Source organism: Amphiprion ocellaris, chromosome 3, assembly GCF_022539595.1.
Source record: "Amphiprion ocellaris isolate individual 3 ecotype Okinawa chromosome 3, ASM2253959v1, whole genome shotgun sequence".
NCBI lineage: Eukaryota > Metazoa > Chordata > Actinopteri > Pomacentridae > Amphiprion > Amphiprion ocellaris.
Window position 1 is genome coordinate 20875989 of NC_072768.1, and position 15294 is coordinate 20891282.

Here is a 15294-nt window from a genome sequence, read left to right on the forward strand (position 1 = left end):
GTCTGTGTTGTAAAGGAAGCGCTGGAGGAAGTTTGCATTTAAACCAGTACTTCCCTTTCATTTTATCAAGAGCATGGAAACTATTTATAGACCGCACCCATCTTTGTTTATACAAGATGTGTGTGTTGTTCATCAGGCTGGCAGCATCCCACCATCTCCTTTTAGGGGATATGGTTGCACAAAGAAAAGCATACATGAAAACCTTTGCACCATAGCGTTTACCAGGGTTGCTGACTTATTTCTTTAAGTCAGTTGAGTTTTTCAGACCTCTTTGTAAGGGAAATTTAGACAATCACAGGAAAGGAAGTTGAGTTAATTAAAACGTTTACTGTGATTTACCCTTCCTGGGCTGCCTGGGCTGAAGGGGCGTCTGAAAGACCCAGAACGTAACATCACTGGTTATATCCCTAATAAGGTAGTGTTGAATGCGATTAGCACATTTCAGTGCAATGTCAGTAAAAGGTGACAGATTTGTATGGGTTTGTATTTCAGTGTTCTCCATTTTTAAAAAAATAATTTCTTTGTTTACTTTGTCATTAACAAATGATTTGTATAAAATCTTACAACCCTAAACACTGACAATCAAATAGTGTTTAATAACTTTGACAGTGTTACCAAAGAACAGGAATTACTACTAAAAGAGTAAAGGATACTAAAAAGTTTGCATGTCAATGAAATGTATTTTATCAATATTACTGGAGCCAACTTGTCTGTGAACTACATTCACCATGGAGGATGTGGCTGAGGAGGTTTCAGAGTGGTGGACTAAGGCTTGCAGCACCACCATCTGGACAGTGAAGGAACATTTCCTATTGTGTCTAGATGGCTGAATTAGAATTTCCATTTTATATACTCTTTAAATTTTCACCTAGTTACAATATTTATTATCAAATAATATTTAATTTAAGTAGTATTTTATATGGTATTTGATGAGACAGTGGTATGCTGAAGACATTCATTAAAAGGATTGCATTTGTAGAAGGTAGTTTGTAGTCTACTAGTGCAGCCACAATGCTGCCTATTGCTTTCCAATGGTTGTTTAGTAAAGGCACAGAAAATGCACATTTGAATTCTACAAAACACTATGCTATATTACATGTAAAATCATTTACTGCAGATTTCAAAATAAAGGAGCACCACATAAATCACAGCAGGGACTTCTTCAAGATACCATACAGACCTGACAATGGTGGAAACGGTCTCATCCCATTTAGCTGTAATTATGAGCACAATCAGACTTAGACCAGAGTTAAAAAAAATATGGAAGTGATGTATTGGCTGACAGCATTTTTTTTTTTTTTTAGCAGAAATACATAACCTTAAACAATTATTCTTGACATGGATGCTTGAGGTTCTTCTAAATAATTGTGACAAAGATAGAAACTAAGCTGTACATTTTGAACAACTGGCCTGATAGCGCTCTCTGGTGGGCAAAATATGTAATGGTGATTCTGTTTCTACATTTACTCAAACCCAGTTTGGCATTTCTGTACAGCAACTTGTTACCTTTTCAGCTAACATATATTTATCACTACCAATATATCTGCAGTATACTGATTAATCAATAAAGATTTTGGAAATTCACATTCAAAGAAATTCAAAACAACTTCTTGAGAAAAGTATTGAGCTCTTTCTTTTAAATGTCTTGGCAAGCTAATATGCAGCAAAGCCAAAGAGATTCATACCATTGATTTTATTTACTCATATCAAGGGAGAGATTTTGATGTTTCAGTGAAAATGACCAGATTTATGGAAAATGTAGTAACATTTCAGGAGTGACCCTCTCAATGCTGTAAGTGGAGGTCAAATTCCAAAGTGATGATCTCTGTCTAGTTCTCTATTGGGCGAGGACTGCTCTGTTCTCTCTGTTAAGCAAGTCTTAGATTGTTATTGCCAAAGCATAATTAATTTTGCTGAAAGGTCAGGATTGCACAGTTCTAGGAGCATGTTGATCCAAGACAACATTTAATTTTAGCACATGTGCTTCATCTTGGTTCACTAGTGCAGCGATGAGTCATGTTATTTTTAGACTGGAATGTGCACCACTGGTTCGCATATTTTGGATTGAACACTGGCTCTGTAAGTCTCCCCCTCCTATTCCCCCTGTCCTGTGCACAGGCTTCACTGCATTAGTGTTTTGTGGGTCAGTTCGAGCCACTTTGTTTCCCATTTCCAGAGCCAGGACTGTGCATGAACACCGGCTTTGTTGTCAGCACACACACAAAACGGACAGATATTTACTGAATTTGACCAAAAGGGTGCTGGATTAGAATTGCAGACTCCACCTTTAACATACTCAGAATTTAATTGTGTTAGACTCCAAATATCAGCATAAAGTTACAAAGCACCTTTACTGCCTATAAGCTTCATGACACACGCACACACACATGCACACACACAATCAGCAATTTCATGTTTCAACAACAAGAAATATTTCTTCAGGTTCATTTCATTGTTTCATTTGTTCATTTAATTGTGAAACAAGGTTTTAGCAGCTAAAAATGATTAAACTTGCTGGCATTTTCCACAAGGCATTAATCAGGTTTAGTAATTCAAGTACTTTCAGCTGAATTGTGAGTACATCAGAATTTATTACAAATATAGAAGCAAGTAAATGTCAAAGTTAAAGCTTTTAAGATGAAACATTTCAAATAACCAAAATTAGTGCTTTGATTTCGACACATCTTGGCCTGCATTTGTTGCAGTGAAGCTAGATGGCAGCACAATGCTTTCATTAGCTCATCACTCCTTCCATGTTGCAGCAACAGGAGGTTCTCCATCATGTTCTATGGTATCAAAGTTTGGCCACGGACTACATAAACCCTTTGTTTTTAAGTGGCATGGCTTTCACTATCCAAACAAATCTATGTAACACATCTCTAATATTAGGTTCCAGTACATATACACATGTTTAATCAATACAGTAATGTTAAGGCAATTAGTGTAAGTCAGTGATTAGATATTAATGCACATAAGGAATACAGGGCAAAACTTGTTATTTTGCACAGTTCAGGGACATCAAATACTTCACTGAAGTTAAAAAACAAAAAGATGTTTTGTGTGTATTTCTGTTGTATAAAAATTAGAGTTATACTTTATGTTTAAATATAAGGTAGCCCTATATTTTTTTACATACAAGCTGACAATGATATAGTTGTAACTATGCATAAGCTAGTACATATTGTATTAATTTCATCCAACAAGCAGTTCACTACACGGGGTTCATTTGTGAGAGGATCCTGTATTCAGCAGTTCAGGGTTGAGTATTGTCAGTTTCTTGAGAGTTTCTTGCAGAATGGGTTCCTCCTCAGTACATGCATATTTCAGAGAAGGTCCTCAGGAATTGTCTTCTGTCTCAGCTGCCAAGCTCACTGTGGAAGCTGAAGGAGAGACAGACATTCTTGTCATGTCTCTCAGGTCTGACTTAAACTCATCAATAAATCACACTTGTTCAGACACACTGAAACCTTCACCTAAGCATGTGCACGCATGATTCTCAGTATGTATTATTTGAATCTTGATGTCATCCAGAGTGACCTTAGCTTCCTCTGACTTGCCATACAGATGTAGCAGCCCTTCTTCTACTAAATGTAATTGTGAATCTATGTGGAATAAAACTTCTTAGGGGACTTATCTTCATCTGCTGTGAGCCAATAACACCAATGAAGATTCTCCTTTTGTCGTTCCATGCCTGTCTTAGGCCACTGTGCTCGTGCTTTTGTTTCTGCTGACTTGCTGAACAGCTTCAGTGCACCATCTTTGTCTCCCGGTCTGGAGGGCAAACTGACTGACATCCAGGATTGAGCGGCGACGGCGTCCGTAGCCTTTGGAGCCCATCTTTATCGGTGGAGCACTGACGTCTTTTCGCTTGTCGTTTATCTTGTTCAGTTGGTCAACCAGGGTTTGGTAATAACATGTGGAGAGGAAGCAGCCGGATGATCTTTTGTGTCGTATATTTAGCCCGAAGCTGGAAAAAGGAAAAATTTATGATTTTATTTTTATTTGTTTGGTTCTGTCTGATTTAGCAACATATAATTTGTAAACAGGGATGAAATTCAAAGTATTTCTTTATCTGGATTTTTTTTTCAAATTTATTAATGCAAGGGATGAAGAGGACGAATCATATATAATCTCAAAGATACCTGTTGTCTCACGTAGTAGATATTTAATTTTGAGTTTTAGCTCCCCTAATATCAGGCAGCATGTACTTGTCTATAATAAAGCACTTTGGGAGAAACCAAAATATTAAAGCGCACACCTTATGATTTTAATTTCTCTCTTCCCAATGTTTCTAGTCTTTCTCTGCAATGTCAGCCATTAAATGAGGATAAAAATATAACTTTTCTTGTTACCTTGATGGATCTTTTGCATCCCTGTCCTGCTGTGGTCCAACATGGATGTGTGAGTCCTGCTCATTGGCTGGCACTAAGCTGTTGCGCAGGTCTCTCTTCATGTGGCTCTGCAGCCACACTCTAAACCTACCACAAAGAACAGAGAAGGTTGTGATAGCAGGAACCGACATCACTTCACAATCACGTCAGCCCTGGCAAATAAAAGGATTTATAAATCTGCCAGGTTGACGCATCAGCCATATCAGCACATACATACCTAGGGTGATTGAGAAATAGCGGTAACCTGGGAATGCTGCCAAATTTGTCAATTAGAAATACCCTTTTCACAACATATCCTAATCGCTATTCTGTAGTAAACAACTTGGAGATCCTCATCATCATTTCTGTCTGTTTAGGCATTGAACACAATGGTTGTCAGGTTTAAAAACTTGTGAATACCAGTAATGTCCTTCTTATTCCTGTGGGATTACTGGGAGATTCTGTCCATTTGTATTAATTTACTAACAGACAGAACTTGTCATGAATGTCTCATGTGTTTTCATTTGAGTGCCACAGAACAGACAAAGCGGCTTTTTTGTTTTTGTAGAATGAACACAGTGTTCTTACAGTACATGTTTATTAGTCAGCTCACCTTTTTTTCAGGCTGGCGCTGGGCTCTCCTGTGGCACCTTTTACCGGTGGCAGGACCGTAGTAAAAACACAGCAGCAGATAACAGTGTGCAGCGATAATCTCATTTTGGCTGGAAGCTGTCAGTGGTGAAGATATAGAAAGTATATCAAGGTGGAAAGGTGTACTCTGTTGCCACAACTGTTGGCTAGTTAATTGAAAACATTGAACTGGCAGCTGCAGTTTTTGCAGCTGCACAGCTGTTTAAGAACATAATGTATTTGTTTTTCAATTACAAATCAGTATTAATGGATGGTGCTGTAGGCAGGTTATTGAACAAACATCCATGCATCAGTGCACACAATATCAATGAATTCCAATGAAAATATTTACTGCTAGTGCTTCAGATCATACACCCTAATTTGATTGAATATAAATTTGCATTATTTAAATGCTGAATAACACTATAATCTTAAGAAAAATCTTAAAATTATGGCAAAATTCACTTACCTCAGGCTCTAGCTTGTAACAGGATGTATAGAACGTTTGCTGTACATCCAAGTGTGTTGTGTACTGTTTAGCAATTTTTTTTCCAAGGCTGTAAAGACTTTACCATGAGTTGAAGTCTGAAGTTTACACTGCTAACATGAGAGGCTTTATAGAGGGAGGGAGGGAACTGTACCTGAATGCCAGACCCAGTGGGAGGGACTGTGGGACAGTTCATGTCAACCCAGTGCACCCCATGTAGACCGTCAAACCAGAAACATGCAGATAGAGACTATAATTGAGTCCACAATCCTCAAATGGCGTGACTAATACTTAGTTTGTGTGAATCTTAATTCTGATTTATTATAGCCCCTTTTCTTTGAGACTGGTTGTACATTTTATGGTTTGGTAAATTGACTAAACTTTTTTTTTCTCTGTCAAAGGTTTATTTTTGGCTGCATTAGGAGATTTATATGCACAAAATACATTTACATATCTTTTCTTTTAACAGTTTTGCAGAAAGTAGTTCTTTAGGGGGTGTAAGCGTGGCCATACATGCTTTAAGGCAGTTAAGTTGCGTGTAATGTTGTTAACAGCTGAAATAAATCTAAAAATCTGTTTTAGATGGCTCTGTTTCAGCCTGAGGTAGCCATCTGTGATTTAAAATAGCTGCAAAGAGCTAACTGCATTTAAATTAGCGCTGTGTTGTTAAGGCAACTGCATGCACTTGCATGCCTACTCCATAAACTTAAGAAAAGAACCGGTGCTTGTACTGACGTTGTGTGTCTCCAGTTGACTTGTTTAATATGTGTACTGCTACCTACAACCACTGGTACTTACATTCAAGCATTTCAAAGATGGGCCTGCACAACAGTTACCATGCATTATAGTCATTGTTAGCTACAGTGACTTTTCACAGAGATTTGAGAAACTGAGAAGCATCAGAACTGCAAAAGACTCTATAATTTATAAATGCACTGCAAATGAATAGAAAATGTTATTTAAATCTTAAGTATCATGTAAAGACTGACTGCAAATGACGTCCAAGCTTTTAAACTGTGATTTAAAAATGTGTAAATAAAATCAGTACCTTACAAAGATTCAAAGCTGATGATATCTGGCCAATGACCTATGTGCAGAAATCTCAACCATGTTGTAGTTAAGATGTTTGTAGTTACATTATCAAAGGATACAGTATCAAATTTACTAGCGATGCATTTCCTGTAATAGTCACGTTTAGAACACCCAGAATATATGATAAACTGTAGGTAAACATGCACAGTATTACACCCAAAACCCTACAGCTATGCATTTTATCTGTTCATAATTAGATTTTAGACAGTTAAATTTAAGCAATTTAACAACAACCAGAAGTATGCTTTTTGAATCTATTGTTAAGTTTCGGAAATCTGGGTGTAAAAGAAGTGATAATTGAAAATATAATGAGACTTTCCCTAAATCTGTCTTAAAAATCGCTACGGTTCTTAATGACCAGTTAGTCTAGTGGAGGTGCTCAGTTGGCAGCAGTTAGAGGACTGGACAAATGCATGAATGCATGAAACTGACTGTAGGAATGTAAAACAGGGCTTTGCAGTAAAAGACTGCATGGTCTGTGAAGTATAGTGAAAACGTATGTAGTATTATGAGGCATTGTGGCACTTGACCTTGTAAGTCATTTTAAAAATGCTTTATTATGTGTTACAGGATAATTCTCCCTGGGATATAATGTCTTTTTGACTGTTCATAAAATGTGATTTCAAATATATGAAGCAGAATGCAGTCAATCTAGTGTCATACAAATGGTTTTCTTTAAATGAATTGCAGTTGTGCTGTACACTAAGTGGCCAGTTTATTTGAGACGCATAGCTAAAACTAATGCAAGGCAAACTAGCAGCCCTGCAGTAGCATGCAACAAAAGTGTTTAGGTAATTTAACTTATCAATAGCAAAACAAATCGGGAAAACCGGCTAATTGAAACAACTATCCGAATAACATAATACAGTTTACTACCAGCACAAACTCCAGCTATAGTGTCACATGACCAAAACATTAATACATAAGGTGCTGTAAAGTTATTTGATTACTCAGTGCAACCACAAAAACAACACTTCCATCACCTATGTTCCTTTTCTCTGATTGACAAAAACTGTGCACCTTTAATGATCAGACTGTGAGGGTTTTACGAAGGGATCTTGGTGAAAAGGTGCTCAAAAAATCAACTAGTAATTATGTTCACACCTTCAGTAGAGCCTTATCTCTGCCAAAGGTGAACATGAATTTACAAGGCTTGTCCTGGCCTGTATATTGGAGAAACAGGGAAGTACACAGGTGACGATGGATTTTTATGCGGTCATGTTATTTATTTTAACTGCTCATTCTTCCTAATTCAGAATCCAAGAGGTCTACTGCTGTTTTGATTGAATGAATTTGCAATGAGAAATATCAGCAATAATCCTGCCATTTCCTTTGTACTCTTTATTAGTGTAGAAATGTTGGGGGGAAAATGTACTGTAAAATTTATATTCCTTTACACTTAATATCCATCCCGTTTTTTCGAAAGGCCTTGGAAGCATTAATTTTGTTGGACTCTTAGAATGAAAACAGTGTGCAGCACATAGTGATTCAACAAGTCAGGGTTCTTATAGTAGTTTTATACAGTAGACGCACTTTTATTACAACATAAGGAAGTATCACTTTGATATTAATATCGTAAAATGGTTCAGTAGTTGAATTTTAAGGAATTCTTGATGGCATTCAAAATAATAGCATAATTTTTACTTGGAATGTTTTTAGACCAGTGGGTGTTAAGGAGATACGTCTCTGTCCTTTTTGCAGTCATCAAATACTTGTAGAATTAATTCATCAGTGCATTTGGAAGTGCATTTTCTTGTGAAAGTTCCTCTTCAGCATGTAGAGGGTTCTTTCACACCTGGTCTGCTCAGTTCAGTCAAACTCTGGTGTGTTTGCCCTTGACTTTATATAAACAGAGTTGGAAGGGTTACTTTAACAATGCATTCCAATACAATTACTTAATACCTGTTGAAAAATTTAGGAGCTTTTATAATTTTGTGAACATTCTACTTATTTTAGTAAATTTATAACAGTCATTTAGTTGAATAATAATTTGGCCGAGGTGACCCTTGAAGTAGGCCAGCAGAAGATATATTGAGGTAAGTTTGAAGAGATCAAGTTCACAAAGTTGCAACATACAGAAATACATAGAATGAATAATTAACAGATGATTGCCCGCATCTGTTTTTAGTTGTTTCCATTTATTTATTATGTAATCATAATTTATCTAACTGCAGCAACCTATGGTACCATAAAATGTGCATTAATTGCAAGTAGCCGACTTGTTACAATACTGGTAGTTAGTGTAATTATTTAAGAGGTCACATTCTATATGAAGTTATAGGAAACATCCATCCACACAATAATGCGACTGCTGCCCATATTGTGCTGGGGAGACAGAGAAAAAGAAAAATATCCACGATAAAACACGTGACATTACAGAAAAACAAAAATATAACGTAGCTCAGGACTCAACCTGAGGATGGCCGCTTTGTGACAAATGCTGTAACTGCACCTTATAAACTGTGATTCTGTGTGACATCTTAACTGTCTGATGTGCAGAAAAATACACTGTGGTTAAATCCTGTTCGCTCATTCCTACATGTCAGGGCCAGTTTCTAAGTGATGAGGGAAGTTACCACTGATGTCCCATGTGTGTAAATATGCACGACTCTCATTCTTTGGAGACGCTCATATAGATCCTGCTGCTGTCTGATTAATATTTCAAAGCCTGGATTATACAGATACAGACTCTTCATCGCCGTAAAGTTGTATTTTTATTGACATTTCAGTTTGTATTTGATGTGACATTATAGAGCAAAGTCAATGAGGCAAAACTCAAAATGAGAGAACTGTATCTGTTCCACTGTCCGTAATGTTTGTGGACCAGTGTTGTTGCTGTTGTTTATCTGGACAGACATAAACTAATGCGGTCTTCTGCCAAATGCATGAGAGTTGGGAACCCAGGCAAGATAGTTTATTGCTCTTTAGTCTATTTAGAAATGTATTTTGAAATTCTATTCCTGATAATCTGTTTTCACTAAATGTATCAGTAATCGGATTACTTCTTTTGTTCTGTAACTAACAGAATACAACTAATTTTTTCATACTAATTATGTGAAAGCCTTAAATGTCTATATTCCGTTACTCCACAATATTCTGTATGAATATCTGGATCCTTTGTGACATCACCTTTAAGTTTCCTCACGGCAGGTTTGAAGCTCAGTGAATGGCTGGTGCTATCTTGGCAGTAGTCTGACCTAATTCATGGCCAATCCAAAAAAAACCCCAGAGGTCACCATGGAAATGTCTGTGGTTCCTTACACGCTTAGTTCTGCATGATTTTAGGCTTAAATACAATTTTAACAAAGACTTTAGCTAAAACTGTACCTAAATTGTAAATGTAAGTCTTCTGAGGTCACTGTAGTAAATAAAATATCTGATTTTTCAACAATAATATACTAAATAAATTTAAAAACCAGCAAACATTTCAAAAACACTGAGGACATTTTCCCTAGAGATACTCTCCCAGGTCTTTGCTGTAGCCAACTTCAACTTTTAATTGTTGTGGGGTCTCTCTGCTTTTAGTCTGGTCCAGGCAACCGTTTAGCATTTTTCACTTAGTCAGTCCAAAGTTAACAGAACTACAGGTGTGAAAGTGCTCTAATAAACTGCTTAGTTTGTTCACAATCTTTAGCCTCCAACTTGTGTTGACCTGCATGCAGCTGATGTAATCCCAGCCCACATTGCAAGTACAACCACGACTCCAGTCATCATCCTCACCATGTCTGCAGGCTGCATTTCTCTAAGCGTTTGTGCCAATGTGACGTCTGTTGTGATACGACTTTAGAACACAAAGTGGCAGATTTAATGGGTCTATGGAGGTACGAGTCATGCATTTGAACACCCTCAATACATACACAGTGCTGTCATGGCAACAACGTGGCACCAGGACCAAAAGATGATTCAGTGATCTATGTTTTAGCACAATCCCCATTTTTCCAAAACAGAGTGTACTCATGATCAAAATCAATCTGACCACCCATGGTTTAATGGCTTATATATCAAGATCAGTAAGCCAAGACCTCTCTCTCTGTTTTTTTTTTTAAATTGCCACAAAAATAGCTTCTTACATTACATATACAAGAAATCAAAACAATGTGGTGTTTGGTTCTTGAACAGATGAAGCTGTGATTGATTTCCACTCCGAGTTCAGTAGAACACAGTGTGAGCTCAGTATTGGCAGGCCCCCATTGTGTGATATTATTAGATATTCAGTGTCTATTTATAGTTCCACATTTCACTCTGTTTTATTACCACCAAGATAGTGGGGCAGGAATTGTCGGGATTTTATTAACTCTGCTGCTCTGGTATGCAAAAGCATGACGCTTTCTTCCACAATACTCCCTGGAAATGCACTTGTCTAAATATGAGGCCCAAACATTCCTCTTAGCTACTTTCCAAACAACGGAAAATCACAATATGTGTTTTTCTGAGTGGAAAAATACAGGATCCGATATTTGCAGGTGGAAAGCATCAATTGGCCTGCGGGAAAACCACTGCTGCATGTTTTCCTGTGTGATACAGTTAGGAAGAAATAATGATCTTATCTGTAGATGGCTGTTTACAGGGCTTGGGTAGTCATCTGTATTTTCAGATTGTGTAGTCAGTTGTCAGTATCCCCTAAGACCTGGCAGGATTTAAATGAAATAATGTTATTTTTTTCACATTGACAACACATTTTTTATTCTGTATATTTTAGTCATCGCTGGTGAGCTACTGTCAGTGCTACAGTTTTAGACAATGGTGGCAGCGTAAAATTGGACTTGGATTGGTGTAAAAGTTTCTGAACAATCAAGACATGGGAGTATTTCAAATGATCATAAAGGAAAAAAAGTGATTTGTTGATTTTGACCAGCCATAGCAGTATACCCATAAGAAAACACTCTCTTAGTGTCTCTCCTGCTCTCTGTGCTCAAATATACTGTGTTTTATTACAGCAGAACTCCCAGTGAAGCAGTTCTCATTTACATATTTTTGTTTCTGTTGTCAGACAACGCAACAAGTATGAAATAGTGACTGAAACGCAACTTTTTAAGACTGCACGTTGACCAACACTCATTTCCATGCTGCTGCTCTGCACAGCTAAAACCCTGGTTTTACAGCTGACAGTTGTTTACATTAAACTCACCACGCTCAGGAGGTAAAGATTATGACTGTGCTGTGAATTTGCAGATATTTTCAAAAAATTTGAAACTATGACTAAAGTCATAGCATAATTACACAAGAAGAAGAGGGATTGTTTTAAAACATCCACCATGTCTATGTCGCAATTCGTTTATTACTTTGCAGACCTACATTTTTCACTTTGTTAAGGGGTGTAATAGAAAGTTGGATTTCTTTTGGAATTTATTATTTATTTACGTTAGGGTTTCAAGTTTAACTCTACAGTTTTACACTGAAAAATGTCAAATTTTATCTGCGTTCTGTACCATGCATACAAGGACATACAGTTAAAATGAAATGAACTTATATTAAAAGGGTTATTTTGATATTGGGGGAAAAAGTTCAACTAATAAGTAAAATGATTAATAGATAAATCAATAGAAAAGTAGCTGTTAGTGGCAACTATATGCACATACAAAAAATAACTGAAATAACAAAACATGCCTCATCCCCTTTGCTATGGGAAACAGCAACATTGCAAAAAAATTTTGACAAGAATTTGGATTCTGGCATAAGTCAGGCCTGCTTGGTTCTTCTGGTGAATAGTTGCAAAGATCTACAAATATTATTGTAATGATCCCATGTTGACTAATCAAAACGTTAAACTCTATCCACAATGAAAACAGGAGTCGTCGTTGTAGAGACAGGCTTTACTGGACTCTTTCATCGTGACACAGAGTGAAAACTGTAAAAATACAAAAAATAAACCAAAATCAATAAAGATTTATTGCCTGTGTGTCCTTTTAGCTTGACAATGCACTATATCAATGCAGCTTCACATTCGTTTTTAGCATTAGCATTTTACCTCGTTTTTAGCCTAAATTATTAAACAAACACATGAAATATACATTGATATCTTACGATATGCCTCTCTAGTGCACAATTTTAGTACTCACGACATTGCTATGTAGTCCTCAACAACAAATGCGAACAGAGTGTCCAGCTGCAGTTGCACGGCTTCTCTCTGACTCCATGCGCCAACTAACAGGAAGTGACGTCTTTGACTCTCTCTTTATTGACAACAGGAACTACACGAAAACTACTCAAATGAACTAGAAAATATTTCTTAACATTCTACTATTATTTTTAAACATCACAATTATATTCACAACAGTCACTGTGTTATGAGTATGCCTTGCACATTTGCCCATCTGTTATGGAAAAAGTTACATTTTCCAAGCATGTTCCACCAAAACAAGATCCTAAATGACCATATTTTGCAGGAGCGTCATTGCTATACTCCAGACTTAGTGCCACCTCTGATGATTAGAATTGCTTTAAAGAAATTTAAACAACCCGTAGGTCTTTTTCCTCCATTCACCTGTAGTGAGATGCAGCTAGTTTGTATAGTACGTGCAATTTTTTTCTATTTAAATATTTTAAACTTGCCTCTAGATGTGTGCATGGGTAAATTTGACTCTAATTGTGTCAATGCATTGAATGCAGTCATGCCATATCAAAAGTTCATTTGATGCATAGTCTGAAAACACAGCGAGTCTTGTTATTGTTTCATTGTTTCCAAAGTTGGATTAACTGTGAACATCCACTGCATCCCAAAGCCCAAAGATCAGACATTTGTGACACAAACTAGTCATGAACTAAAGGCACGAAGTCTGAAGCTTCTACTCAGAGAAAATAGTGTGAAATTGGGGGATAGAAATACCAACATAAAGTCTTATTGACATAATGTCTTTTCCACTGTTGGGGTTCAGAGTTTTAAGGTAATCCTGAAGCTTCGTCAAGATCTCATCCTACCCAGTGGAAACCTGGCTATGACTGAGTTTCAGATTTACACCATGTGGGACCTGTGAGTCCTGAGCAGTTTGCCACGGGAATTCAAGCACACAAACTCAGAAAGCAATATTTCAACAGCTGTCCAGAGAAAGTAGTCCATCAAAGTCAAATGAGACAGGCAAAACCTTTACTCAGAAAATAAAGTGAATCATGTCAAGTGATCGATATGTGGGCATTCCAGTTTTCTACCAGTGGTGTTGTGAGTGAGGTCAGAGAAAGACAGCACTTAGAGATTGAAATTAAGGTTTTGATCATTTCTTCCATGACCCATCAGAACATGAGGGTCTTGTTTTATATAATGTGGCAGATGGTGGTGAAACGCTTCGACTCTCTTGCATCTTTTTCATTTTCGTTATTCAGTATCTCTAGTGTGATTTTTAAAACATTACTGAAAAATTATAGGTTTTCGGGCTTTCCAACGCTTTCCAATTTTAGCCCATTTTAGCCATCTGCTTCAGACTTTGAATAGAAATTCAACTATTGTATGTGCCTGCAAAGTTCTGGATTTTTCAGGAGATCATCTTGGCAGATCCAGAAGACAATGGAAACGTCATGTCCGAGGAACAGCTACCATAGCCTGATACTAAAGCCATTGTTCAAGTATTTTACATTACAATTCTGCAAACAGCCCCTAGATGCTGGTTCCAAAACAATCCCAGACAAAGCTGATTGTTTTTTTCATGCAATCAGTAGTTATGTTTATTTCAGAATTGTGCCCTCAGTCAGTATAATCCTGCAACTGTGCTGGCTCTGATTTTGAAATTAATTATTCCAAACATAACATTTGAAAGTTCGAAGTGTATGACAGTTTAGCTTAGTCATTAGAAGGGGCTTTCACAACCCCGTTACATATTAAGTCTATTTTCTTAATTGATCTTGCCGTTAAACAATAGAGGAACAGGACAATATAACAAAGTACTAAATTTAGCTTTTGATCTTCAGCCGACACATAGTTGAGTTTCACAGCTAACACGTCTCTTGATATTGGTTTCTCGCTTGTCTTTCATTGTTGTGTTGAAAGTGCAAATACGTCAGGGATCAATTTGGAGAGTCTTAAAATTCCAGTGGGTGGAGTGCAGGATGAAAAGTAGAGTTTGAAAGCCAGAAACATCAACACCTGGCAGAGTAGTCACAGATATTGATTAACTACACTGTCAACTCGCCACAGATAGTGTTCATTTTGTACTGTTGACGAATAAATACCTTACTTCTTAGTCTTTTAGGTATTTATAGCAAACTCCATCTTCAGTGTTGTCCGTGTGGGTGTAATGGTTTTGCTTGGTTTCAAAACACTTCTTTGTGAGTCATGCAAACAAACTATGACATGCAAAACATGCTTATGTAACAGTTTGGCTTTAAAAGCTTAATTATATGAAAATGTTCTGACGTTTTATTCAGGAAAATCAAGTGCTTTGTCGTTTTCCAGTAACGCCCTGCTTGATTTCAGTTTAATAGATTCACACCTGTTAGCTGCCCAGTTCAAACAGTACTCAGAACAGTAATTGTTTTCCCACCAACAGTTTTCTTGCTGTTGTGATTTGAACTGTGAACCTTGTAAACACAGAACTGATTTTTTATCATCAATGACTTGTGGTCTGGTCAGATGATCTCCTTTTGTATTATACATTAAGGTAAATTCATGAATACTCTTAATAGGGATACACTGTGTTGCGTTCACTCCATAGAGTGGGCAGACTCAGCCTTAGAGACAGAGTGAGGAAGTTTGACATCCGGAAGGAGCTTGAAGTGGAGTCGCTG

General features: G+C 37.0%; 1 protein-coding gene across 1 annotated transcript; it reads right to left on the reverse strand.

The window, feature by feature from the left end:
- Positions 1 to 2443: 2443 nt before the first annotated feature.
- admb (adrenomedullin b) lies at positions 2444 to 5463 on the reverse strand. The gene is made up of 3 exons (XM_035953607.2): positions 4984 to 5463; positions 4353 to 4478; positions 2444 to 3967 (listed from the first exon to the last, which is right to left on the reverse strand). Exons 1-3 carry the CDS (start codon positions 5085 to 5087, stop codon positions 3697 to 3699), a joined length of 501 nt encoding a protein of 166 aa, XP_035809500.2. The 5' UTR covers positions 5088 to 5463; the 3' UTR covers positions 2444 to 3696.
- Between the last annotated feature and the right edge of the window lie 9831 nt (positions 5464 to 15294).